Source organism: Pleuronectes platessa, chromosome 2 (assembly GCF_947347685.1).
Source record: "Pleuronectes platessa chromosome 2, fPlePla1.1, whole genome shotgun sequence".
Lineage (NCBI taxonomy): Eukaryota > Metazoa > Chordata > Actinopteri > Pleuronectiformes > Pleuronectidae > Pleuronectes > Pleuronectes platessa.
In genome coordinates, this window is record NC_070627.1 from 14443307 (window position 1) to 14470728 (window position 27422).

The window sequence follows — 27422 nt, forward strand, 5'->3', positions numbered from 1 at the left end:
GGGAGAGCCTGACAGATTAGAGTTTTTGACTGGAATATGTCGTTAGAAAACCATTATGAAAAAGATATGTTATTAAGGCTTTATATTGTACAGTTAAACCATAAACTTTTCTTATGAATAACTATAAATTAAAAGAAAATACAAATGTCCAAAGGTATAGAACTTTATTATGGAAATGCAAATGGAAAGTCATCTTTTCTGCATTGTGAACATATTTGCATGGATCGATGAAAACATATATAAAACAATATTTAATATTTAACACTACAAACTCCATGTGTGTCTGGTTCCAACAGTAACAGTGCTTCATATATTACTAAAGTCTGTGTTATGTCTGCATCCAGAACATCTAAATATATCACATTTTCTTACAAAGCTGAAGTATTCAGCAATGTGACAATGTGGGTAATTAAACCTTTGACAATCCGTGCTTCTGTCCTCTGTCGGTTCTGTCAGGTCAACCCACCAAGCTCTTATACGTGATGCACAACACTGAAACTCCCCTGAGCTGCCTGGCTCTGTTTGAAGGTGGACCCTGCCTCGTGGCGGATGCAAACTTTGATGTCCTCATGGTGAAACTAAAAAGCCACTTCCAGAATGCCAAGGGGCACAAGGTGGAGTGTCGTGGTTCCAGATACCGCTACTGTGACTTTTTGATAAAAGTGGGTGTCGTAACAATGGGCTCCAGTGCCAGAGGAATATCAGTAGAGGTAAATGTTTTCATAGTTTGATCCTAATAGAGAGAGCGGAGACATCCCATCTTACCACAGTGACTGTATTGACTTGCTGTGTCTCCTCAGGTGGAGTACTGTCCCTGTGTGGTTCCAGGGGACTCCTGGAATCTCATCAAGGAGTTTATGCAATCCTTTCTTGGTCCCAGCGTCCCTGAACTGCCGTCTGTGTTTGTCGCCAAGCCTGAAGGCCTCTTCGCACCATCTGACAGTGTTGACACCATGACTCAATACCTGGAGTTGTTTAACAAACTTCGTAAAATGCAAATGCCAGGAAGTAATCAACGTTGAAGTGTCACGTGTTCATGGAGAGATCTAATTTTTTTAATGTTTGTATTAATGTTGCTTTGATTCTGGTCCTATGGATATGAATGATATCTAGGTATTTTTGAAAGCTTAGGGTTCTTTATTTCTATTTCTTGAGCATCAATTGTGTTACACCCCCATTTGAGGAAAACATTTTGTATTAAAGAGACCAAGTGGAGTAAAGTAGCCAGAATCTGTGTTTCTGACTGTTTACACTGTGATAATACATGTACATATAATAATGATGCACATATGAATATTTCAAATGTCCTAGTGGCAGCGTTAAAAGTTAACTTTCCAGGGCTGTTACCTAAGGTGAATTTTTGGCAAAAGGGGTGATTATTATTTTTGTTTCGTTTATCTCATTTGTTTACCTGAAGCAGGTAGTAGCTAAGACTTATGTCAAATAATAAGAGTTTTAAAGAGGAAAAACATTGACGTACATATAAGGGGCCTGTTTCAGTATCTGCGCAGGGACACATGATCACTGTCACAGTCAGTGGACTTTTTCATGGCAGAGATTTTAAGTTTGAGCAATATATAATATAGGTAATAATCACACACAATGTTACTGGGTACAGTAACAATGGCTCTGATATTTCCAGATTGATAAATAAGACATTTAGGTAACTTTGAAAGGGACCATTTTTCTGCATAATGAATATTCAGGAAAGAATCTGAATACCTAGGCAGGACACAATGTTCAATGTAAGAAAGCTTTATTTGAAAGTATGAACATATGAATAAATAAAACAACAGTCACAAACATTGGTCTACAAGAGTTGATGTGCATTAGTGCTGAATAACAACTCTGAGTGTTCGTTCTCTTTATTTGGTGAAATGCGACACAACAGGTGATCCATGACGAGACAAATCTTACACGTTGGGAGATGAGAAGGGGAAAGAATGCTTTAGGTTTCAGTGTAAAACTAGCGTGTATGTGTGAGTGTGTGCCACGTGTTGAGCTAAAAGAGACTTAAAATGGCAATGTTGGCGCCCTAGGCGAGATTTCAATTTGTCACCCCTCAACATACACACGCAAACTGTCATGCATCCCGTTCAGTTCTTTTTTTTTTTTAATCCATTCTCACATTTCAGCAGAAAGAGCAGCAGAGGAACCCAGCATCCAGCAGGGGGCAGCCTCAGGACATCACAAAGAAAAAAGCAACAGTTATTCTCTAACAATAGGTCTTTAAAGCATGTTAAATCATCCAGTATCTAAAATCCAAAAATATTAAAGTAAGGCTGTCAAATATATGTAGTAAAGTAGAAAATATTTTCTCTGAAGTGTTTATCAAAAGCAGCATAGAAATACACGGACACACACACTATAATTTGTCCATCCACTTAATCCGCTCGGTTCCTGACAGGAATCATCAGGCGCTGTGGCCTAGTCGGTGAAGTGTTCGTCCTTCGATAAGAAGGTCCCGGGATTGAATCTCACTCTTTCTCATGTATATGCAGGCAATATACTGAATTCTTAAAATTGGCAGAATATATTACACTATGTAAATTTAAATGAATTAAATACAAATAAAGAACTAAATTAAATTAATTTTAAAAAAGAATAAAAAAATTTGCGCAATGGGCTTCTGAGCAGGATGTGCGCACATCTGCGCTGGATGTGTGCAATGGGCTTCTGTGCAGGATGTGCGCAGTAGGGTTCTGCGCAGGATGTGCGCGCAGTTTTTATTTATTTAATTTAATTTAATTTTTTTTTAAATTTATTTAAATTTAATTTCTTATATATTTAATTTAATTTAGTACTTTTTTTTATATTTAATTTAATCTTTATATTTAATTTGAAATGGTTATGGTTGTATTTTCTTAACTTTCTTCTAACAGAGCAAATCACTACAAATCACTTTAGTGCTTCAATTTTATTTTTTAATCAAAAGATCAACAAATTTATTTCAATTTGCTAACATTGTGGATCACTTATATAACATAATAAACTGAGCGAAGAGTGGGATCAATTGAATATTTCTCCTCTCAGCAGCCTGCGGTTGGATTAATACGTTGCAAAAATGTCCCTCTGTGTTTACTGGATCACAGAATTTGCAGTAATGGAGGCCTCGAACATGTCCCTTCCATAAAACAGCATGGACACCACAGACCATCAATGCTCCTAATCCACAGATGCATTAACCAAATTAGCACCAAGCAGCTGACTCTTTCTAACGCGGGGGCTTTCGGGGACACCGGGGTCAGAGGCTCGGGGGCAGCTGTCCTGTGCGCCCGGGGTGTCAAGGTCCGGCCTCGGATACTGCTCCATGTGGCCGCGGTGGGTGGACGGTGGGTCGGACGGTCCATCCTGCTGCCTGTTGTTCAGCCGCTCCGCCAATGAGAGGCCGGCTGCCGCTCAGTCCCGGTCCAATGAGAGCGGCCGGGTCTGGACTCGGATCGGGAGTTGGGTTGTTCAATCTGAGCGGAGGACAACAAGCAGCTCGCCCCGAGTGAACCGGATGGATGTTAGTGATGGTAACGTTATCCAGCTGTTTTATTTTATAACATTATCAGATTTCAGAAATGTACCCTTGCTGCACACGGGGGCGACGTGACGTTACACTCCGCTACCCGGCTTTCTGCAGTGAATGTCACCGGGGAGTTTGAGAACGATTAACGGCGCAGCCAGCTAGCGAGCTAAGCCGCGCATCGGTAGTCAACGTTAGCGACCGACAACCAGGTTAACTTCGATTGTCCTCGGCGAAGGCGTTAGCCGCGCCGCTAACGCTAACCACTAGCTTACAACATAAATATAGGCTGCTTGATTCCGGAGACCCGTGTGTGTTTGAACAAAGTGCGGTAGTCGGTGACTAGCGGCAGGAGGCTCGGTGGACCCTGTGCCCGAGCGGCTGGAGCTAGCGGCTAGTGGCGGTAGCTAAGTTATCTGCTGCTGCTGAGCCTCGGACCAACAAAGTTGTCGGGTGATCGTGGAGAGTGGCTCCGTGTCTGCTCTTTGTTCTGTGGTAACATGGTGCTGGGAGAGAAGCTTAGCATGGCGACAAGAGCCAGGCAGCCCCAGACACACAACAGGCTTTACTCCGAGAGGAGGTTCCAGCAGTGAACAACATGTTTACACGCGTTAACGCACCGTTAACACGCAGCGGCAGCAGCACAACACAGCGTGACGAGATTCAGATGCGCGACTAGCCACAAACCAGTTGCGTCGACTTCCAGGGGAACTGTGTGTTTTAGTCATGGTGTTAGTTTTGAAAGTCGTGGAGGATTCACACAAAGGAGAAAACAATAAACAGGAGGAAGGAAGTGTGCAGCACAGCGCTGGTTCTGGTGAGGGAGACAATTACACGAATTAACCACATCAGTTAAATGGACAGGCAGCCATTCTCCTTCATGTCAATGTCTCTGCGTCCACACATTGGGATTCAGTTACTATGTTATACTATAGCAAAGAAATACTCTTACAATGGATGTTTTGATTAGGATGTTTACATGATCTGTAGGAGTTATACATGTGTACATATTCAACTGGACTTGTGTCCCAGTAAAGAGGCTTCTTCAGATCCAAATGGCCAGTGTGAGGTTTCAGGTATTTCACCTCTGGTTTTCTTTTATTATGTCATCAGAGTGGAAACCTCCCACCAGTCAGTTAGAGCTGATTAAGCCTCTTGGCTGAGACCAACAAGGAAATCCAGTTACCTCCGCACGCATGTTCCTCTCCTCTAGATACCGTGACCTGAGCATCATCACGGATATGCTAATAGAAGATTTCATTCATATTCCTTTTTAAATATATACAGAGCATAGTGTCATTATCACATCAGCAACTATCGCTGTGTAATTTGCATCAATGGCAATATAACGAATGTCCAATGTATATCCAGGATTTCAGTAAGATCAGAATACTCCACAGTCCACGTGTTTTAATTTGATTGTTGCTCATTCTGAGTCTGACCTTATTCCAGTCACAGGGATCTGTTTACATGGCAGTGTTTCATTCAGACTGTTGTCTCAATCGGGTTAGTATCAGATGGTTGTGAGAGGGCCATGTTATCAACGAACATAACTTTATTATAACCAGTCTATGTATGAATAATTTTTTTAATAACCAGTGCACCACAGCAACCTCATTTTGTTTAATTTCTACTTTAACATTTAGTTATGATTTACTATTATTTATCCTGCCAAATAGTAAGTGGGGGATGTAGATTTGTGAAGCTCAATATTGCATACAGCAGTCCACAATGCCAATGATGTGCCACCCACCTCAAACTCGCTGAGGAGGAGTAACTACTAAAACACTTAGACACACAATGGAAGAAAAGCCTTGTATGAGTCCAAGGATTCAAAGTTTCACATTCATCAAGTTCTTTTTAATAATGCTTTTCTCGAGTAGCCAAATTAAAAACCGTGACACTTCATCTTGTTAAGATGTTTTGCAGCCATATTCTGTTTTCAGGGTCTTGAAATGTATTAATAACATTGTTATTATGTTGGTGAATATTAGAATGTTTGTAGAAGTTGGTATTGGGTAATGCCTTTATTTAAATTTGTGTTTTCATAAACTTCATAATGTTAGGTGTCCTTCAAATGGAGGAATGAAAAATCAAAACTTGTCTCCTAATTTGATTAAAAAACAGTTTGTAAAATAGTTGTGATACAACTTTGCTTAATTTACTTGATTTTGTCCTAATTTTGCAGAACCTTCCCGTCGTGGCTGGTGGTGACTGTGGTCATGGGTGATGAAGCAGAATAATGCTGTTGAGCCTTCTACAGAAACCTGATCAAGCAAGCTACATTAACAGTAAGTTTGTCTTTTTTTCATTTTCAATGTCATCGTTCCCTCTAGAATTTTAGAGCTAATCTTTCTATTAACCTTGTGAATTAATATTTTTGTGTCCCTGGATAAACGCCCTGTGGCTTCTTCTGCAACAATGAAGTTAAAAATAACACAACACTGTGTGATAATCTGCGGGAGGAACCTCTCTCCTGTCCTCAGACACAAACTGACAATCACATATTGTGAGTTAATATTTGATTGTGAATTGTTCCGGTCCACTTTAACCCCAATGTCCTGGCTGTGTGGAAGGCAAACTGTGGGCTGAAACTGAAACTTTGCTGCAAAATGTACATAGCAGTTCAGACTGATAACAATTTACAGAACACCTTATTAACCGTATGTCTTGAATTTCTTTCATGCTTTCTCCTTGTTACTCTTTTCACAGAATGAGTGGCTGCTTGGCTTCAGGACGTGTGTCCTATCACTAAGGCCACATGTGCATCTGGAGGGATGGATCGTTGTAAGCACGTGGGACGCCTTCGTCTGGGCCAGGACCACTCTGTCCTCAATCCACAGAAATGGCACTGTGTGGACTGCAGCACCACAGATTCCGTGTGGGCCTGCCTCAAGTGCCCCCACGTGGCCTGTGGTCGTTTCATGGAGGAGCACTCGCTCAAACACTTTCAGGAGTCACAACACCCACTGGCTATGGAGGTACGTGAGCTGGATGTCTTCTGCTTTGCCTGTGGAGACTATGTACTCAATGATAACGCAGAAGGAGACCTCAAGCTCCTCAGGGGGGCACTCTCCACTGTCCGGAGCCCAGGCAGACGCTCGCTCCGTTCCTCGACTGGCAGGGAGTGCACCACCTGGGCCAGGGATGGTGGGCCACAGCCTGCCATGCAGCTGGCCCTGCGTCATAGGAGGAAAGCATTGCTTGGAAAGATGTTCCGAATGTGGATCAGCAAGAATCAGGAGCTGCAGAATCAACGCCAGAAGACACTGGAAGAAGCTAGGAGACAAAAGCAAGAGGTCAAAAGGAGACTCATGGAAGAGCTTGGCAATGTACCTCCCAGAAAGAGTGCTAGGCTTCTTACTCAGGTGCCACGCTCAATGATCACACTCATTCCAAGTAAATTCCGCGACCCTCCAGAACGCCTACCTCCCCCCCCAAAGAAGCCTTCCATTCTAACCTTGTCCCGCAAGGCTCCTCAGAATGGCAGAGCTGCCAAACTGAGGAGATACTACTCCACACATGCGGTAACCCGTCGGAGACCTGCTCCAGGAGTCACTGGTCTGCGCAACTTGGGGAACACATGCTATATGAACTCAATATTGCAAGTGCTGAGCCACCTGCAGAAATTCAGGGAGTGTTTTCTTACTTTGGACCTGTGTGAGACTGAGGAGCTGCTGGCAAAGACCAATAGCTCCCAGGGGATGAAGGGGGTCACAGGAGGAGGGGTAGTCAGCAGTGTGAACACAGAGCTGCCAGGAGCCCCCCCTGGACACATGGGGAAGGCAGACAGATTGAATTTGCCTGTGGGCGAAAAAGAAAGCGCTCCACCTTCAGCGCCGGCCGCAGAGTTGGTCCAGCCCAAAGAGCCTCGGTGCTCCACCCGCCAGCAGATGTCTCTGTGCCATGAGTTGCATACACTTTTCAGGGTCATGTGGTCCGGCCGGTGGTCTTTGGTATCTCCCTTCGCCATGCTGCACTCCGTGTGGAACCTCATCCCAGCTTTCCGGGGGTATGACCAGCAGGACGCCCAGGAGTTCCTGTGTGAGCTGCTGGACAAGGTGCAGCAGGAGCTGGACTCAGACGGGTCCAAACGCAGGATAGTTATTCCCATCAACAAGAGGAAACTGTCCAAGCAAGTGCTGAAGGTCCTGAACACCATCTTTCATGGGCAGCTACTCAGCCAGGTGAGACTGCCAACATGCCGGACACTTCCACAAACAATGATGATTTTACCGCTTGTCACAAAATGCAATATTAACAAAACATGGATATAATAGTCATTGTGATAACTATTGATACTGTGGTCGTATAGGCTAAAGACCTTTTTATAGCTTTATTTGTTCTTCCCAACCTGCTTTAAGTTTCCACTAAAATGGATTATTTATCCACCATAACAGCTATAATAAACTGCACTCGGATTTCCGAGCAATATTTCCGATCCATTGAATCATTAACAAACTTCCCGATCTGATTTCTTGGCTTCTTACTGTGTCTTTTTGGGTTTCAGGTGACGTGTTTGTCCTGTAAGCACAAGTCCAACACAGTTGAGCCATTCTGGGATCTGTCTTTGGAATTTCCAGAGCGATATCACAGCGTAGAGAAAGGCTCAGGCTCGACAGCTTACCAGCGCAGCTGCACCCTCACAGAGATGCTGTCCAAGTTTACAGAGATGGAGGCTCTTGAAGGCAGCATCTACGCCTGCAACCACTGCAACAGTCAGTACAATGTTTCGCACACTGCAACACAAATAACAGCAGGTTCTGGAAACAGTTTTTTTTTATACTTCTGTTGGCATTTTTACCTACAGCCAGAAGTGAAAAAAATCTGAAGTAGTTGACAGTTAACCGGCTGTTCGCAGTTGAAAGCTAGAAATGTATTCCATAGAGAACAGATCTCCTCCAAGACCCAACAGTGTTTAAATTCAATTCAAAATTGAATGGATTCTCTGTTGCTCCATTTACTGGTTTATGCAGAATCCTGCTGACAAACCAACAACCCAATGAACAGGGGCAAAAAAACAGATTTAGATCATTCAAACTGATATGGCTTCATGTTTTAAATCATGTCTGAGAACAGCTTTCTTAATAATGGGATTTGTTTAAATTTTGCATACCTGAGCAAATGAACCTTTAACTGCAAAAATCTTCTTCCTCTTCCTCCTCTTCCTCCCATGTCTTCATCCAGCAGCCGCTGAGGATAATAAGTTGTTGAAAGCCTCAAAGGAGGCAGTGAGTTGAAAACAAAGCTGGGAGCCTTTGTGAAACATGTCTCTTTAATTGTTTGCCTGATAAATCGTGAGGTTGTGTCACCCTGACACAAAAACACAGCCTCTCATAAATGATGTGGATTTGAAGTCTTCTTTGGATTAAATCATCAGCTTGTTGTTTCTTGGTTTGCCAGAAAGAAGAAGGAAATCATCCCGCAAACCCTTAGTTCTGTCAGAGGCACGTAAGCAGCTTCTGATCTACCGCTTACCTCAGGTTCTACGGCTGCACCTCAAACGCTTCAGGCAAGTTTTTCTACCTGTGGTTTTCTTATAATTAAATAGCTTCATTATTTTAAACAATTTGAAAAACTCAGTGTTGTTAATTATTTTTGTTTCTAGCAGAGTAGGTTTTATAGGAGCCAGGCTGATAGGATATCATGGTGCATATGCTGAAACTGATATAGGGGGGGATTTCAGATTCTGAAATTGGCCGATGGTTAAGATGTCATTATCAACCTTTATGACAAAGACATGTACTTGAGATTTGATATTCTACAGTTTAACCATGAACTTTATTATGAATAAAACGAAAGCACAAATGTATAGAACTTACACATAGATGTTTATTCAGATATGTCTGTATTAGTCAATTTCTATCAGTTAAAGCTGTAGTTATTAGAGGAACTTTCCTTTTTTCATGAGACTTTATGGATCCATGTGATACTAACTCATCCCTGTTGTACGGCAGATGGTCAGGGCGGAACCATAGGGAGAAAATCGGCGTCCATGTGGCCTTCGACCAGGTTCTGAACATCAAACCATACTGCTGCACCGGCTCAGGTCACTCCGTCCACAGAGGAGGTTACACCTACGATCTGTCTGCTGTCGTCATGCATCATGGTAAAGGCTTCGGCTCAGGGCACTACACCGCGTACTGCTACAACACAGAAGGAGGTGAGGAATGAAGAAAAGACCTGTGTCACATCAGTGTCGGAGGTGCCGGTGTTCTGTTGAAGTTGAAACCTGTTTTTTTTTCTTTTCCTCCACAGGTTTTTGGGTCCACTGTAATGACTCTGAGATGAAGGTTTGCAGTGTGGAGGAGGTGTGCAACACTCAGGCCTATATTCTCTTCTATACCCAGAGGTCTGCCTAGGTACCTCTCGCTGTGATGTCGACCTGCACGTGGCAACTTAGGGCTGCATTTATGAAAATGTCGTCCTACTCATCCCTACTTTCCCAGATGTCATTTAACAATCACCTGAAAACGACTTACTAAAAAAAGATAGCAATGAGGGCAGTAGGACAAACACAATCATGAGCCGAGGTGAAAATGTTAGCAGCATAATCCACAGGAGGAATAATGGTACATACGATGAAATATGACATGTCACTGGAAAGATTTAGACACTGTTTTCATTCCTAAAAAAAGAAAGAAAATAAATCAAAAGCCTTTTCATAAATGCAGCGATGGGTTTCTCCAAATGTGGGACCAGCATATTGGTTTATGGCCTGAAGACTGTGGGAGCAGGTCCGACTCTGTCCTGCTGAACACCGAGTTGTGTGTCCGTGTTTTTAAAAACGATCAGGCTCATGTCTGTGAGTCTGGGAACAACCAGGCGCTCTCCTGAGACAGCATTTTACATCCAGAGGCAACACACATTCTGGCGTTTAGAGCATTTTCTCACTATAATGTCAACAACGTGCGTTTTAATTACAACTGAACATTTGATCTTGATGCACCAAAAATGATGGGATACATCTTTCAAAAAAAAATTCATAGTGCCACTTGAATAGAGGGAAACTAAAGTCCAGACTCTGTGCTGCCTCATGTTCAGCTTTTTTAATTAATGTGAAATGTCAGTTAGAAAAATGTTTTAATACTCATCATGTCGTTTGTCTTTCACCGTGTCCGCTCCTCAATCGTACTGCTGTGACTGGATACTGTGTCTAGGGCCCGAGGCCTCGTTTTTTTTTTTTTTTTTTTTGTTTCGTAGTCAATATATGTTTCGCTTCCACGGAAAATAAAATGTATGAGCTTCAGACACTTGATTGAATTGATTGGAGATGAGCGATGGAAAGCTGCACTTTTGAGGAGGGGCTATCACTGTTGGTCCTATCTCTGTGATTGTTCATGTTTTAGCTCCTGTAACTTCTTTACAAACGGCAGCTCCCCCCTGTGGTTTGACGGTTAGACGAGTCGGAGCCCAGGTCAGAGAGTGTTTTGACGGCAGGACCTGGAAAATGAGTGGAGGGCGCGGGCTGATACTGAAGAATGTGTTTCTGGGAGATTTGGGGGGGTATCCTCTTTTTGAGTTGAGCACCTGAAAGCAATATATTGTACATCTTGCATCTTGATAGGAAATTAAGATCAAATCAGGAATTCTTCTGCTTGTTATACAATGTTTTTTTTCTACTCTGCTGTTTCTATCAAGGTCTTTAGAATTTGCTAGGTAATCAAGAAAAACTGTTGTGTTTGATACGAGTCAAATGCAAATGACGTTTGTGAACTCTATGTAAAAGTTGGAACAATCTAATGACGATGAATGTCTTACTTTTTAGCGGTCAGGTGAGGCCACGCCACTGGCTCTGATCCCCTTGAGTTCTGTCTTGTACTGTAAGAATACCTGTCATAAATGTAATGGTCATATGGGTTTTGCCTGACAGTAATTATTAAAAAAGACAAAACAAATTTGGATCCTTTTGTCATGTGTTCATTTTAGAGGGAAAGGTTTTCTCTAAAACATTGAAGTTTACATTTAAACCATTAAAGCAGCATTTTGTCTGTAGCTTCATTCAATCATCCCAGTGTGCACTAGGTAACATTCATGATCCATGTCCGTGGAGTCAGGAAAAATTGTGTCATCTTTTCACGTGTTGAGCACTATAACCGAGACAGATAAGGTACATCTGAAATAATCCACAGGATTAGTAGACGGATCTACATCTGATCTGAGGTCTCCTATAGACTATGCTCCTCTAATGCTTTCTTAAAAAGTTGAAAACCTAGAATAAAAATAATCTGGTCCTGACAAAGAAGCTTCTGGTGATGGTGGGTATTAAAAGCAAATCCTCTGTGGATTATTTCCCTTCTCTGAACTGGCGTCTTATTCCCATTTAGTGACGTTGGGAGGATTTTATTAATCACGTGTGGGTCTGTTATTGTATTAAAATTCCGACTATGTACATTTTGAGAAAAGAAATAACACAAGATTATTCTTTTGAATGGAAAATCGTCTCCATAAACCCTATAACCCTATTCAGTTAAAAAACTACAGCCTTATTTCCTGTTGGGCAACGCTTCAGAGTTTTCAAAGCGCGGTTGCTGAAGGACTGATGACATCATGTAACGGTTTCCTGCAGATTCATTCTCATATTTGAAATGTTCTATTAATCATCAGTGAGCACCTCTTCCAAGGAGGTTATGTTTTCATCTGCCTCTGTTCGTTAATAAGCTTAAAAACTATGATTTCAGCACCACTTTCTAACAGGGCACTCTTTATATGGTTCAAGTTTTAAACAAGTGCTTTATTACAAATTAAATAAACTCTTTACTCTTACAAAGCTCGACCAGGCAACCCAGATGTTGGTCTTATTAAAAGCTTATAATGTTATGAACTATCGATAAATCCTTATTTACAGTCTTTATATAATAAACATTATTAAGTTTAGTCTCTTAACCTAAAAGAATTCAAATAAAAAGTTAAGAATGATAAGTCAATATATTCATGATCTGCCTAATATAAGAAATCATTTATTTCTTAAAGAGTTTAATAAAACAGCAATAAGCGTTTTTTGCAAACTGGATATAAACTCTGATACAATGAGGCATGCCAGTTAGTTTGACACTGTGGAGAGAAGCCATTCTACAATAGTGGTAATGAAACCGCATCTATGGACATAGGTTTTTACCTAATTTAATTATTGTGCTGAATTCCTGTAGATACCATTGGTTATTGTCATTTTTTTTCAAAACTGCGCATTCAAGAAAAAGATAAAAAGAAAGAAATACACCAGACCGGGAAGTGACACCGAATACAAAATATCTGCACTGTCTTCTGACGACAAAATGTTCAGTGTGTTATAGAAGATTAATTTAGTCGTCTATGAACTGTTAACTCATGCCAGCTAAATGCATTTCAGTGCACATACGACAACATGCATGAGCACATGACATTCATGAAAAACAACCTGTTCCTCTCAAATATACCAGCTTCAACATGAAGGTTACATGATTTTACAGTCATCATAAGTTGCTCTATAATCGTATTAATTCATGTATCATAAATAATCAGAAAAGACGATCCAAAGATGTCCTGCAAGAGTTTTTGGTGACAGCAATGCAATCGATGACGGATCATCAACAGCAGTCGATTTGGACGAGATGAGATGATGTCTTCAGTCTTTTGACAGTGTGTCCCCACCTGTCGACACCCTGTCCTCACCCTGTCCTCATCTGTAAAAGTGCCTTGTTTTGACCTCAGATGCTCCCACTTTAAAAGTCAAAGGGGACGAGTGCAGCAGCTCTTATTCTATTTCAGTCTCTGAATCCTTAAGTGGTGGTGACAGAGCTGGAACCAGCATGCGGCTCTGGATGCTCGGGTCCCCTCTGTGAGTCTCTGGCAGGACGCTCAGCTGGGCAGCAGCCACGGCTCCACAAAGTCCCACTGCTTCCACAGGACGAACAGCAGCAGCGTCAGCAGCACGGTGGTGGCCACCCGGGTGCGGGTCTTCATCAGCGGGGTGATGAAGTTGGCCAGCGTGGAGACGAAGACCAGCAGCACGGCCATGAGCGCCAGGATGACGTTGATGAGCTTGCCCAGCAGAGCTCGGGCATTGGCGTTCTCCACTCCCTCCAGCTGGACCACCTGCTGCTGCTGCTGCTGCAGCTCAAGCTTGGTGATGCGGGTCAGGCACGACTCCACGGCCTCCTGCACAAAGAGTAAACACAGCATTGGGGTTCATTCCTCAGTAGCTTGCAAAAACGACTTTTTTTTTCATATTTTTGCTGAGAAAGTGTAACTATTGATTGGTTGTCCTGATGCAGCAGATTGGCTCAGGAGGTAGAGAGGGTCATCCCCAAGATACTTGGTTTGATCCAACTGTGGCTTCTCCAGTCTGTATTCCAAAGTGCCACTGGGCAAGACACTGAACCCAAAATTTCCCTGACGATTGTGTTGGAAAATTTATAGAAAAGGCGCTGCTATGGGAGTGCTGTGTGAATATGTGTGAATATATGCATTGAACTGTTAAACACTTGGTTGGTAAGACTAGAAAAGTTCTATATTAATTCACTCAATTGATTTAATTCAATAGTAAGAAGGGAAATAGTTCAGATTTGAAGCAAAGTTATAAGCATCAACAAGTCCTTCAACCTACAGTGGGGTCCATTGGTCTTTGAATACTCTCAGGTACTTTGTTAAAGACCTTGTTACATCGTGGTTACAATGATGAATTAATGTTTAAGGTCGGAGACAAGGCCATGAATCAATTTCAAACAGGAAAAATAAGGTTCTCCATGTCAACAGTCATTTTGTCAACCTGTCCATCCTGACCATGGCTGTTTACAGAAACTCCTAATTACTACAACCACTAGAGGTCGCCTGACAATAAAACATTGATCGTAACAATGGGTCAAAATCATAGACTGTATATAAACATGGGCGAGATGACCTCTCCCAAAAGTGAAGTCAATGCAGTGGCCACCTAGTGGTAGGCTGCGGTATGGGCCGTCAACCCCACCTCCTCCATGTTAGTGGATGGGACATTGACGAAAAACAAAAAATGTCAAATGAATCTATCTCAAAGATGGTTTCTGTCGTTTAACACTGACAATTTCACACTGATGTTTGTCCAAGTGCACATTTTGTGGGAAAGTTAAATTTAGTTAAGTTATTTTATGCTATAAATAAAAGGGTGGATTATGGGAGGAAGCAGAGACCCGTCGTCCATCTATACAGACAGTTTATGGTCATAGTTACCTGCTTGTACAGTCAATCTATGACATCATTTTCTCTGAGAGGAAAGTCTCCTTGAAGTTCCTGTTTTTTCTGATAGTCATCTACCTCCTCACCTTGATGCAGTGACACTCCAGGACTCTGTGTCATCAGCTTTGGGTGCGGTTACAGGTGCAACACAAATCAAGTCCTACCACACCCAAACATCCCACACAGTGATGCTGGATGTGGTCAGAGGTGAAACAGATCTGTACCTGGATGTCTCTTGCTCTCTCGTACGACTGGTAGGCCACTTTCTCCTCCATGCTGGCGAGCTCCTGTTTGAGGTTGGTCATCTCATTCTGGTGCAGCTCTGTCAAGTCATTCAGCTGCTCCTCAAGTCGCTCGTACCTGAGTTTATAGAGCAAATAGAGAGAAGATCATGGGAAAATCAAAAGTTAACTCTTCTCATAAGTCATATGTCTCATGTCTAACCAAAGCCTGAGACTATATATTCCTCTTCCTAGAAGTCCAAAACCCCTTTATGTTGCTAATTGTCCGTAACTACCCAAATAGAAGAACCCATTAAATATCATTGTGGAACTGGGAGCGGATCCAGAATTTCTTTGGGCTTTTTTTGGACATTTGACCTTTTCTGAGATTTATGGATCTTGATGAAGAAAATCTGATTGGACAGATTTGATGTGCTCTACTGAGTGCCGAAGGAGTTTATTTGTAATTCATTCTATATCTTCTGCTGCAACATCACCAGATGTGTTTGCTCCGGTTTGAGAAACACTTGCTAAAAACTACAGTGATCCGGATTGAACACATATTCAAACAGGGTTGGCTGCAACAAAGTGCATTTACTGTGAACCTGTACTTAAACCCATTTGTCCTGCATCTGACGTTACATGTTCACATTTTTTAGTTTTTGATTTTCTAATAGTAATCAACAATGAGAGGGGAATTCATCCATTGATCCAATCAGAGTGGGCAGGTAACATTAGAACAGGCCTCCTGCAGCAGAAGCATCACTGGTGAGAAGAAGCACCCTGAGACTCAGATGTAATGATGTAGTAAACTGTAGCACTAGGGAAGAGGCAACTCTGTGTAAGTGCTTTTACTCTTAATGCTTACAGTATATTTAAAAGCAAGTACTCAGTTATACTTAAGTAGAAACGTTGATGTGACACGTGTACTACTTTAGTCTGTTTACTGACCTGTTACATAATAAGATGTTTGTGTACTTCCTCCTTCATTACAGACAAAGTGACTTGTCTAAAAGCTGCAGACTATGGACGTCCTGTGAGACTGAGTGACAAACTGCTAGTTGCAGTCTTTGCTTAGGAAACATTTACCATATCACAAATAAAGTACATTATTTGGCTTGTCCTTGAAGTGAACAACACTGAGAGGACTGACTAAACCAGAGGTCATGTTGTGATCATCAGTGTTTCGAGACGCTCTACCTGTATCTCTCCTCTTGCAGGCACTGGGTCATGTAGGAGTAGTCGCTCTGCAGCTGGCCCTTCATGTCCTCGATGGTGTCCTCCATGTGCGCCTGGCCGGCTTTGATTTCCTGCAGGCCCTCGAGCAGAGAGTCCCAGGAGCTGTGCATGTGATGGTGGTGATGGTGCCCGTCCAGCCTGGGACTCCCCATGGTTGGTCCTAACAGGCCGCCTCCCCCTCCTCCCCCGGCTCCACCAGAATTACTGCACACACCCGAGCCGGACGTGGCGCTGGAGCACTCGTCGTCGCTTCCGTACTTGGGGCTGGAGACCAGGGTGGCACTTCCACTCAGCGCCCGGGGTGTTGGGGTGTCTTCGGAATGGCCCCCGTCCTCGAGACTGTCCTTGAGGTGAGCGATGTTATCCGCGCTGCCAAACTTGTTCCTTATAAGACTGGCAAACTCTCTGGGCTTGGATACCACGGCTGTGTGACTGAAGGCAGAGACGCCACCTTTGACTCCTTCTACGACACCCCCTCCAAAACCACTGATCCCAGCACGAACGTTGGCCCCCACGTCCTTCAGTCCCTGTTGCATGTCCCGCAGGACATCCTTAGGCTGCCGGGCGGGTCCGTTCTGTAGAGAAGGGAGACAAATGAGGAAGCGGAGAAGAGGAGGATCTCAAACGTGGGAGAGAGGTGATTAGGTTTAAGGGAGAGAACTGTAGGAAGAAAGATGAGGAGAGCAGGGCCTGTAGGTCAGGTGATGCAGTGGTTTAAGAGAGTGCTGGGAGATGAAATCCATCAGTCTACTTCCGGACACATCTGTCCTGACAAATATAGAACACTTGTTTGTGTCAGTCATGAGACAATTATTACGAAACACAAAGAGTAGAGAAAGAGCACACACACACCCACCCACACACTTACTTGTTCTATCTCCTTGAGCTTCTTGTGATAGTGCTCTAGTTTCTTGTGCAAGTGTGCGATGGTCTGTGCCGACTTCTGGTTCTTCTTCTCAAACACCTGTTTGATCCTGGACGCCTGCTGTTTGTCAGCGTTGTGGGCCAACTTCAGGTACTCGGCCACGTTGTCGTCACGGGCCTCCTGCTCCACGCGGATCTGCTCGGTGACCTTTAGGACCTTCTGCTGCAGGTGCTCCAGAGCGGCGCGCGTCCGCTGCGGCTCGGCGGCGACTGAACCCTCTGCTCCTCCTGCCGCGACCCCAGACGCTGACACCCCGGCTCCGTCCGCACTGATGTTGCTGTCTGAGCCCCCATGGCTTGTGGTAGACGGTAGGCCGAGTGTTGCCACGTCACTCTTGTCCAGCTGAGGGGATGAGAGGGCAGGTGGGTTTAATGGAGGGTGAGCAGAGAGTAGTCATCCAGGTCATGGTATCTTCAGAAGTTTTACATGTGTAAATAGGCAACTGAACTTTCTTGTGTTTCCTGAGGATGTTTCACCTCTCAGGGGACACTGGGGACCCCAACCACCCAATAGATGGCCGGAGGGTTTATCACATCGACCCTCAAGATAGGTATAAATCTATCTATCTGCTTCTCCTCTGAGGATCATGGGGGAGGGGTCCAATCCTGGCTGACATTGACCTTGGACAGGTTGCCAGTCTAACAAAGGGACCAACTTACAAACAGCCATTCACACTCACACTTTAAAGTCTCCAATCAACCTAAACTCCATATAAATGTCTTTGGACTGTGAGAGGACGCCAGAGTAAATGGAGAAAAACCCAAGCTCGCATGTGGGGAACATGCAAACTCCACACAGGGAGGACCCATACCCCCCCCCCCCCCCATCACCACATCACCACCAAAGTGGGAACCTTCTTTGAATGACCAGTGCACCACTGTGCTGAACCGGGGAACGACCAACTGTTCAGTTAGAACTGAAGAAACCTCTTGGATGAGACAAAAGCAAGTTCGGTTGCCTGCAAATGTAACTCCTAAAGTACTCCTAAAGTACTACAACTATATCCACTACCACAGGTAACACAATGACACAAAGCCAACCCTTGCCTGTACTGATTCACATAATACACTATACTCAATACACCTACGATATTCCTTCAACGTTTGAAGGAATATCAAGTGATGATGCTGTGATAGATAAACTCCTGTAACCAAGTGAACACATTTGAAATTCATTAGTTTCTATTAACTTTACCTAGAGATGTATTAAAATATTTAAAATAATAATTTATTTAAAATAAACTGGGAGCCACATATCTCAGCTCAGAATACAACCACTGAACATGTGAAAAGTATGAAATGAGCGTGTTTGAAGTTTCTTGTTTAAAGTCTCTGTTTGTGGTGGTAGGTGATTTGATGGAGGCATCAGAGAGTAAACAGAGAGGTCAACATGCAGTGTGCACAGAACAAACAAGCAACAACACATTCCTTTGGAAAATGCATGAGATGTTTATGAAGAATGTGATGTTAAAATCATACAACTCTGGCACGTAACAAGGGACATTTATGACGATGATGAGATGCTGACCACGTTGACCCGGCTCTATGTATATGTGTTGCACACGGCAGATGGTGGGACAGTTAATGACCCTCTGCCTGACGTCAAAACACTGTCATCAGACCCTGCTAACATGAGCTCAGGCCGACAGCATGACACCGAATGTCTCGCAGCGCTGCTCTAATTTCTCTGGACAGGAACAGTGCGAGGATTCGTCTGTTCTTTATTTGCTTGACGGCGTGAGATGAGCACAAGCTCCCTGTGCGGTTACAAATCAAGCAGAGTGGAGCAGTGTTTGTGTGTGTGTGTGTGTGTGTTTAACATAGGAGGTTTCAGTCGCAGTGTAATGGTGAGGAGAAGCAGACGACTGCAGTCCCCGCTGGTTAAACGTTTCCTGATCTGGTCAGTGAAAGTGAGATGCTGATGCGGTAGCTAGGCGATGGCTGGTACTAGGAGGGGATGCTGTGTCCGGCGATGGTGAAAACAGCCCAACAAAAACAACACACACAGAGGAGCGGACATCAATAGCTGCAGTGAGGCTCACATCTACTACTATCTTTTAATAATCATAATGATGAGAAGCAAAGCAAGCAGGGTGATGTCCTGTGAGGATTGAGAGCTCCCTGAGGCTGGGAGGGATGCAGGGCTGTGATGAGGAGGATGGAGATGGCAGACTGTCTATGGCATGAAAACAGGAGGACGGGAGTGTGCCGTGCCTCCCTGGGGCGGCAGGAGACACACACTGTGACGTGAGGGATGGCCGATGGACGTCAACAAGCGTGGATGTGAACACACGAGGATGAGACACAAGAAGCACAGCGATAGATTAAATTGGGAACGTTACCATTACTGCTTTAATCCAATTTTTGCAGTGCCATTGCAAGTCTGTGTTCGAGGCCCATCCTCCTCCACCTCCTCCTCCTCCTCCCCCTGTGCTCACTGAGGAGGAGCTCCCCCCTCCTCAAATATCTTCACCCTCAGCCGTTGTCAGGCTGACCATCACCTCTCTGGATCCTAACGCTCCATTGTTAGTGCCATCGATAGCCGCAGCCTCCCCTCTCCCGCTCTCTAACGCTCTGATCTCTTTTTCCCCCTCTCTCTCTCTCCCTCTTTTGTGTCATATGCTCCCTCCGCCTCTCTCCGCTCTACTCTCTCTCTCTCTCTCCCCCCCCCCCCCCCCTCTCTCTCTCTCTCTCTCTCTCTCGCTCTCTTTTAGTCTAAATACAAATGCTGAATGTCCTGCCCTACAATGGATGTGGGAGCTGAGGGACAGAGGATGGAGGGAAATGGGCGGGGGGATGGGAGAGCTTGGCGCAGGCGTGCAGGTGCCTCCGTGCCGCTGAGGCCAGCAGAGGAGAGAGAGGGAGAGAGAGAGAGAGGATGAGGGAGGAGGGTGGAGCAGGGCTTGTGGCAGGGCCTGCTCCGGGCCTGTCATCCCCTACGAACACACACAACCTGATGTGCCGCTGCAGTCATGTGCGGCTAATGTGCACAGTGTGTGTCTGAGCAGTTACTCACTCTCTTCAATTTCTTTCACAGCTCCCCACAAAGAAGGAAAGTTGGTATAAATGAGAAACGCCAACAGTTACACTTCATGTACTTCAAATTGTAGAAAAGCCATCATGCCAAGAAACTATACACCAGGAAGACAACTTGAGGCCAAACACCCCTCGCAGAGATGGAGAGTGAAGCCGCTGAGGTCATAAAAGGAAAGAAGTCCTTAAGAAAAGCTGGAAGGGATAGAAATATTGACAAGACAACCCTCAAAAGATTCATAAAGAAAAAAGAGAAAGTGAAAGTAAAATCAGTAGCCTGGGGTGCAGTAGCTGAGGCAAAGAAAATATTCATTGATGAGATGGAGGAGGAGCCAAACACTTGAAACAACTAGCTGACCAGTTCCATGGCCTTGCTCCAGTTAAGTGCTGTGAACTGGCATTTGAATACGCAGAGAAAATCAATATCCCTGTCCCTGCCAATTGGACAGAGACACAATGTGCAGGTAAGCTAGGGTGTGCAAGAGATCACATGAATCATAATAATCATAAATGTGCTTAATTGACCAATCCCCATGATTCTGTTACTAGTCCGATATTAGTTTTGAAATGTGTGGTTGTCAGGATTTTAACTATTACAACATGTGTTGTTATGGTAGTTTTAAAGTGGAAAAAGACACAAGACCACTTTTTTTAAAACAATTATATTTTCACTGCCCTTTGTCCTGAAGACATTCTGATCATTTCCATTGCTAGAAAACATCCTGAATTAATGGGAAATGTGTAAATTTTACTGATATATCATTTTAGCTCGCCTAGAGGGGAGCAAATGTAAAAAATGTCCCAAATTACCCCGCTCTCCCCTACCTTAAATGACACAAACCTAAGTATGCCTGCTTATATTTTGAGCGTATTTCTTTAAAACCATATGAATTATTTTTAAGCGTAAATGAACGACATGAAATATGATATAACATATTTCCATGACTTTTCCAAAACTTTTGTGATTTAATATTTTTTCCATGACTTTTCCAGGCCTGGAAAAACATATTTAAGATGTCCATGTCTTTTCCAGGCCTGCATGACCGTAGGAACCCTGAAATGAGCTCCTACCTGTATGTGTGTCAAATTTAAGGGGGGCCTGAGCAAGGCAGCAGATCAGATTGTTTTGACATTCTGACATAGGCCTTCTTAATAAATGTTCCTGAACTTCTAGGAAAACATTACTCTCACATTCTGTCTCAGGAGAACTTTCACACGCAATAACCCATTTTTAAAGTTTTATTCTGTGAAAGAAAAAGAAGATTAAAAGACTCATTGTTGCTTTCCTGTATCTTTATCCATCATATGCCTCATTCTCACACAAACCAACACTCTTGTCCAACACTCAGCAAAGATGACAAGGCAGTAAAGACAGTCACGAGAAATTTTACTTCAAGCCTTTTTATTGGAATTTGGGATTCTCATAAAAATTCAAAACAAACACAAAAATAACTCAAAGGCAAAGTACTGTATCTCACAATAAATAAGGATAGATCTTTTTCATTTGAAGCAATTAACATAAAACAATGTGTCTAAGAACAGAAGTGCGTTCATGGTTCAGGGTTATGCAGATATTTGTGTAGCCTTTTCTTCCTCTTTTTTTTGTGGCAAACATTTGAAAGCCGTCAATTAGGGTTACAGTGACCTTGTATGACACCCTATTCAGATCCCCCGTAGCAGCAGGATCTTTCCAACATTTGACATGAAAGTTAGGCAGAAAAAAAAAACCATTGTATTTGTTTTTGAGGCAGATAATATATTGTCTGAAAAATTGCACTGAGCTTCCAAATGGAAAAGAATAGAGCATGTAGCTTTAGCTTAGTAAAATAATATACCTACTTCTGAGAACACTTTCTTCTGATTGGTTTTCATGGAGCTGTAAATACCAAATCAAACATCGAAGAGGCATTCGTCTCTGGGGCCTGTGGACACATCACCTATCAGATGTTGTGCAATACTGCAATGTTTATGATTCATGCTACAGTGCTGTATTAAACTCTACTTATAAATATCTGATATATATATATATATATATATATATATATATACACAACTAAATAAAAACCTAAATATAAGTGTTATTTTACGGGCTCTAATGAATGTTGTTACCGAAGATGACCTACATCGATCTGGTGCTGTACACATGTCTGAGTCTGGACTGGGACCTACAGATACAACTTGAAAATCAATCAACATACAGTGGATGGAAGAGGAAGTGATGGACCTTCTGTCTTTTTATCATCTCAGCAAAGCGATGTACAGGATATCATTATTCTTCAAGCATTTTCCTCGGGGGTGCATGATGGTAGAAAAACTAATCACGATTGAACACTTGGATATATAAAGTCAAATACACTGTGGACGGAAGGTTCTTGTAAAAAGAAGAATAGAAGACTCCTGGTACTCATAATGCACATCAGGAAATTGTAGAAAAACAGTGGATTCAAAAAATGGAGCCGGAGGGCCTCATCCATTCTCTACAGTTTTCAATCACTCCTTATGAAACTAAATGAGGTTCAGCCACATATCACCTTTTCAAGTGTGTACAGTGATATGCTCAGTCGTCACAGCTCCGCTGTTCCAGAGGCTCACATTTTCTCTGAAGCTTAGAAGTGACTGCATTTCACAGCCCTGTGGAATGTACAGTAGGAAACGTCAGTCTGCACTTTGGCATCCCCTTGATCCAAATGAGGATAAATCCACTGATTCGAGAGATTACGGTTAATCTTCTCCGCTCAAATGTCCCATTCCTCCTACTGGGAAAAACACCAACCACCCCAGAGAATACAGTACCCTAATTTAATCTGATGGTGATCATGTGTAGCTGAGGTCCCTTCTGTTTTCATGGCGCTTCACTGGGTTCAAGACCTCCCAGTGAGTAACTGTGCAGAGTCTGTGTAGAACGTAGTATTCCTGAGTGTGGTACTGTCTGTGTAGTTCTCCTGGAATAATACACCGCATTGAAATTCACTCGCCGGACTTGCGCGGCATCCAAACCATCCTTCGTTTAGCCTGATAGAAATCTGTTGGAATGAAGAAACAGGGAATTCAGCTCATGCCAAAACCACCAGAAATGACACATATACACATTCACTGTTGGAATATTTATAAATGTACCTGTGAGGTTGGTCTGTTTCCTCTTGGCCCCGGCGCTCTCTCCTATCTCTGGAGTTTTCTCAAAGTTCTGCAGGTTGAGTTCACACGTGTTTGGTGAATCCGGGATGTTTTCCTTTTCATTCTGCGGTGGCTCCACCCTTGCTCTCTTGGTGGCTACTTTCAACCCTGCTGACCTCTGACCTTCTGTTTGACCCAGAACGAGCGTACAGGACCTGTAGAACAGTGGCATCTCGGTACCTGGGATGCCCTCCCACTGGAAACTGCTGCTCTCCAGGGGCTGGTTGGAAATGAAGTCGAACCCCCAGCGGCGTGAGGCCTCCTCCAGGCCTCTCCTCAGCGCTGCCTGGTAATCCCTCTGCAGCTGCTCTCGGTCCACAGGGCCGAACAGGTTCCGTCGAGCGGGGCACTTCCCCAGGGAGCTCTTGATGCCCTTGTGAGCATCCATGATTCTACACTGCAGGACACAGAGGAAAGAGAAGACGACTGGTTAGGGGAGTAAGTTGTTTCAATCACAACTAACTTTTGCTTTCATTATCCTGATGGTCATTTTCTACAGTTTGATTAATTCAAACTAAACATAATTGCTTTTAAAAAAGGACCAGATTGTTCCATCTGAAGAGCTGGGAAAAGCCAATGTTTCATATTTTTGCATTTAAAATAACTAAGGCAATTCATCAAATATCAAATGAATCGCAAATTACTTTCCTATCACAGCTGCTGTAAATCAAATACCTTTAATGATAGAATAGTTTGGCACGAATAAAAGATTCAAGGATTCCAAATATATTATCTCAAATAAGTAAATTAATCTCACATCAATAAGTATTTAAATTGAATTAGGTTAAGCTCACCATGATTCCAGTTCAAGTAGGTGTCCTCAGTGCAGACTACAGATCTGTGTTTCACACTGGTGTTACCTAGGAGCTCTTTATACGCACGGAGAGGGCAGCACCCTCTAACGTGACTCACTGGTAACATGCCTGAACATAATCTCTCACAGACATGTAGGGACAAGTCCTCAGGACGGAACACTCCCTGCAGGCACACAGAGCCAACACTGGGAGGCAGTGTCAAACCATCCAAGAACGGAACAAGTCCACTAAGCAGCTGATCGGGAATATTTGATCACAAAAAAAATTAAAATAACAGATTTATAAATCTATCGATATGATCAGTGTTTTAAATGTTCGGGACACTTCCCTGTGAGAAGAGAACTACAGGAAGGATCAGCAGAACCAGTCATTGTGTGTGTGCTGGAAGGGCTGGGAACAATCAACAGAAACCAGTGCACCCTATTCATCCTGCTACAGCAGTGAGGGCAGGAGAGGTCACTTTAATTTGAGTAATGACATAAAGGACACTACTGAAGGCTTGCTAACCCTGATTCAATATATTTTTAATTATTAGTTGCAGTTTGAAAGATGGTAGTGAACATTGAGTTCAACTAGATTTTCCCATATGCAAGATGTTAACCAACTACTTTAACAGCCAGGCTCATGAACTTCAGTGTGTCCTTTAGACTCGAGGTTGATTTAAAGTCTGTTTGACATTTTAATCAAAGCTTTGCAGTAAATGTCAAAGTTTGACTTTAAGTTCAGCAGAGTGAAGCAGGTGAGACGGGGCTCATGTGGTGTGCCGTTTCTCCAGGAGCTGCAGTCCATCTATTCTCAGCTCAACGAAGCAGGGTGACACAAATCACAGCTCTGAAAACACACCTTCATTTCTTAAAACCTCCTCATACACCTCAACTTATATATATTATAATTTAAATGATAGGCCTGATAGATGCTGAGGAACTGCTACATTATTTAGAATGTATACTTTTTTATTTCAACTTCCATTTTGTTCATCACTATACTAACAAAGTGGCAGAGATCAAAGGTTGGATCTGAGGTCAAACTGTATATTATGATAATAGCATATTATGTATAATATTGGTTTATGGGAATGCTAATTTCATGAAAGGAATTAAGAAATTAGCTCAGTATGGTTCAGTAAAATGTTTTTGCAACTTTGTAATAGTCAGGCACCAGCATTACAACTGGATGAAAGGGTTTTGCTCTGGAGGCCTTCCAGGGATGTTTGTTGAAAACTATGTATATAAAACGTTAATTGAATTTCTTGTGAGAAAATAAGCAGAGTGAATAATCAAGATCAACTTGCCCCATTCAAAGATGAAGGGGGAAGTGAACGGTTTTGGGGGCCCCCTATTCATGACACAGTAATACCCCCCCTGCATTACTGTGTCATGAATACACCCTTTCCATACGACCCCTCAATTCCCACCAACCCTCTCTTCCTTTCTATCACTCTCCCCTTACGGGATGCGACGTCAGAGGGAAAGAGGGAGGAGGAGGAGATGGTGCTGGGCGGTGCCGGGGGGTGTGACTCAAGGCTTGTGGCGGGAGAGCGAGTCATGCACGAGGGGAGCAGGCATCGACTCCGCGGCTCAGGAGGAGGAGGAAGAGGAAGAGGATGAGAACCAGACCCTGCCCAGTTTACTACGAAGCTCCACGTGAGGCTACAGCTAGTGACCAGCAGTCAAACTGGGGCTGTCACTGTCTGCAGCCTGCACCGTAGAATGTGTTTAAATGTGTGTGTGTGTGTGTGTGTTTTGTGTGTTTGGTGTGTGTGTGTGTCTTTCTCTCACACAAACAGAAAAAAATAGCTCAGCAAGAAATCTACAAGAGATGTTTGATCGATTTTAAAGTCTTATTAATACACCAGAGCCTGGATAAAAGTAGAAATGATCCAATGGGATGTGAGGCTATTTTGGTTCTGGAAGTTATGAGTTATGAAAACATGTCATCTATAAGACTTGAAATAAACCAGGCTCACATACACTGTGTATAGGCATTTATCTCTTTATAAGAGTTATATATATATATATATATATATATATACTGATAAGGTTACAAAACACATTATAAACTCATTACATGAAAATAACAGTAAGTTAATAAGTATGATTTCATAATTGTACTCACATTATCAGGGGTCTTTAGTCAGGTTGAAGTTCTTCTTGAGTCAGATGTTGTTGTTAAACCTCCTCTCTGAAGTTTTAAAATCCCAACTTTAACTAACAGCTTTGTTATTAATATAAAAACAAACTCCGTCCTGAGTCTGATGTTCAATCCCGTCTCCTCTCGATTATCGAAGCTCACACAAACTGAACGTCCAACACCGAGCCTCCTCCGTGATCACTTCTCCAAGTGTTTTTCACAGGCACGGATCACGGGCTAAACTTTTATGAACTCCGGTGGGCGGGGACGAGGACGTCCTGTGCAGGGGCGGAGTCTAAAGGCCCCTCACACACGTGGATTGTTTCCCGGTAAACACATGAGCGCACGTGACGGTCGCCTCCGGAGTCTGTAGTAGTCAGGAGGAGTAAATTCCTGCGTCGCGTCGACCCGGCGCTGCCGAGGCTCCGTGCGTCTCCGTGCGCGTGGCAGAAGACCCCACCTCCACGAGCAGCTTCTTCTCTCTCCAAACAGTGTTGCAGCGTCTGTTCTGAACTAAGATGCTCTTCCTGTCCGGTGTTAATGCTCCGGAGCCACTTCTGAATCATTCCTTGTCGTTTAGCGGGTCCTCCTCAGACAGTTGCTCCCTCACTGCGAGGTAAACGACTGTTTGCTGTCCTGGATCCTAAATGGTGGAATGAGCTCCCATCGACATCCGGACATCAGAAAGTTCACACATCTTCTGTCGCAAACAAAAAAAATACCTCTTCCGACTATACCTTGAATAAAAGTTTAAAACTAACAATTTAGTAGCACTTAAATTGAACTTACTTATAGCACTTTGTAGTTTAGCTTTTTTTTTAATTGTACTTTCTTGATTCTTGTTGTTCAAGGTTGAATGCACTTATTGTAAGTCGCTTTGGATAAAAGAGTCAGCTAAATGTAATGTAATGTACAACATACCGCCACTTTTCATGTTTGTGTGCTGGACACTGTGTGCAGAACAGTCTATGATGCGGGGTGAAGTGTGTTCATCCTGCCTGGTTTATCAGCAGAGCAGATTTTACAGTCAATGTTTTTCACAAAATGATGATGAATAAGGTTTGTGGTTTGTGTTATTTACTTAACCGCTGTTTTTTTTCTCTCCAGCAATTGCATGTCGGCTATTTCAGAGGTCATTTAGAAATTGCCACATTATTATTAATATCGGACGGATTGCGTTTC

General features: G+C 43.2%; 5 protein-coding genes across 6 annotated transcripts in view; 2 read left to right on the plus strand and 3 right to left on the minus strand.

The window, feature by feature from the left end:
- The window catches only part of bysl (bystin-like), a 3943-nt gene extending 3666 nt beyond the window's left edge, over window positions 1–277 (minus strand). The window contains 1 exon segment of the mRNA XM_053446860.1: window positions 269–277. Coding sequence (XP_053302835.1) covers window positions 269–277 — 9 coding nt within the window.
- A 179-nt stretch (window positions 278–456) lies between these two features.
- med20 (mediator complex subunit 20) lies at window positions 457–1223 on the plus strand (the record flags this gene model as incomplete). Its single annotated transcript, XM_053435474.1, is given in 2 exon segments — window positions 457–710; window positions 801–1223. Coding segments are annotated over 2 exon segments (476 nt in total), but the record flags the coding sequence as incomplete, so codon positions are not given.
- A 2162-nt stretch (window positions 1224–3385) lies between these two features.
- Window positions 3386–11415, plus strand: usp49 (ubiquitin specific peptidase 49). Its single transcript, XM_053435320.1, has 7 exons — window positions 3386–3518; window positions 5700–5802; window positions 6224–7698; window positions 8022–8229; window positions 8915–9023; window positions 9469–9674; window positions 9770–11415. Exons 3-7 carry the CDS (start codon window positions 6289–6291, stop codon window positions 9871–9873), a joined length of 2037 nt encoding a protein of 678 aa, XP_053291295.1. The 5' UTR covers window positions 3386–3518; window positions 5700–5802; window positions 6224–6288; the 3' UTR covers window positions 9874–11415.
- A 1933-nt stretch (window positions 11416–13348) lies between these two features.
- On the minus strand, window positions 13349–17758 carry tmcc2 (transmembrane and coiled-coil domain family 2). The gene is made up of 5 exons (XM_053446884.1): window positions 17753–17758; window positions 17033–17431; window positions 16126–16739; window positions 14929–15064; window positions 13349–13648 (listed from the first exon to the last, which is right to left on the minus strand). Exons 1-5 carry the CDS (start codon window positions 17756–17758, stop codon window positions 13349–13351), a joined length of 1455 nt encoding a protein of 484 aa, XP_053302859.1.
- Window positions 17759–21506: 3748 nt separating this feature from the next.
- Window positions 21507–26491, minus strand: cdkn1a (cyclin-dependent kinase inhibitor 1A). Of its 2 annotated transcripts, XM_053445186.1 has the most exons (4): window positions 26226–26491; window positions 24090–24273; window positions 23239–23692; window positions 21507–23144 (listed from the first exon to the last, which is right to left on the minus strand). In XM_053445186.1, exons 2-4 carry the CDS (start codon window positions 24090–24092, stop codon window positions 23089–23091), a joined length of 513 nt encoding a protein of 170 aa, XP_053301161.1. In that variant the 5' UTR covers window positions 24093–24273; window positions 26226–26491; the 3' UTR covers window positions 21507–23088. The 2 variants fall into 2 exon arrangements, with proteins under 2 accessions (XP_053301161.1, XP_053301169.1); XM_053445194.1 differs by lacking the exon at window positions 24090–24273 and having other exon boundaries at window positions 26226–26483.
- Between the last annotated feature and the right edge of the window lie 931 nt (window positions 26492–27422).

What these genes read in the sequence shown, in the direction of transcription:
- usp49 (XM_053435320.1), top strand. Translation starts at nt 6,289, where the DNA reads ATGGATCGTTGTAAGCACGTGGGACGCCTTCGTCTGGGCCAGGACCAC. An exon ending in CGCCTGCAACCACTGCAACA is followed by an intron (nt 8,230 to 8,914) that starts GTCAGTACAATG and finishes TTGGTTTGCCAG; the next exon opens with AAAGAAGAAGGAAATCATCC. An exon ending in CTGCACCTCAAACGCTTCAG is followed by an intron (nt 9,024 to 9,468) that starts GCAAGTTTTTCT and finishes GTTGTACGGCAG; the next exon opens with ATGGTCAGGGCGGAACCATA.
- tmcc2 (XM_053446884.1), bottom strand. An exon ending in AGCTCAAGGAGATAGAACAA is followed by an intron (nt 16,740 to 17,032) that starts GTAAGTGTGTGG and finishes CCTTCTCTACAG; the next exon opens with AACGGACCCGCCCGGCAGCC. An exon ending in CTGCAAGAGGAGAGATACAG is followed by an intron (nt 15,065 to 16,125) that starts GTAGAGCGTCTC and finishes CTATAAACTCAG; the next exon opens with GTACGAGCGACTTGAGGAGC.
- cdkn1a (XM_053445186.1), bottom strand. An exon ending in GAAACAGACCAACCTCACAG is followed by an intron (nt 23,145 to 23,238) that starts GTACATTTATAA and finishes TCATTCCAACAG; the next exon opens with ATTTCTATCAGGCTAAACGA.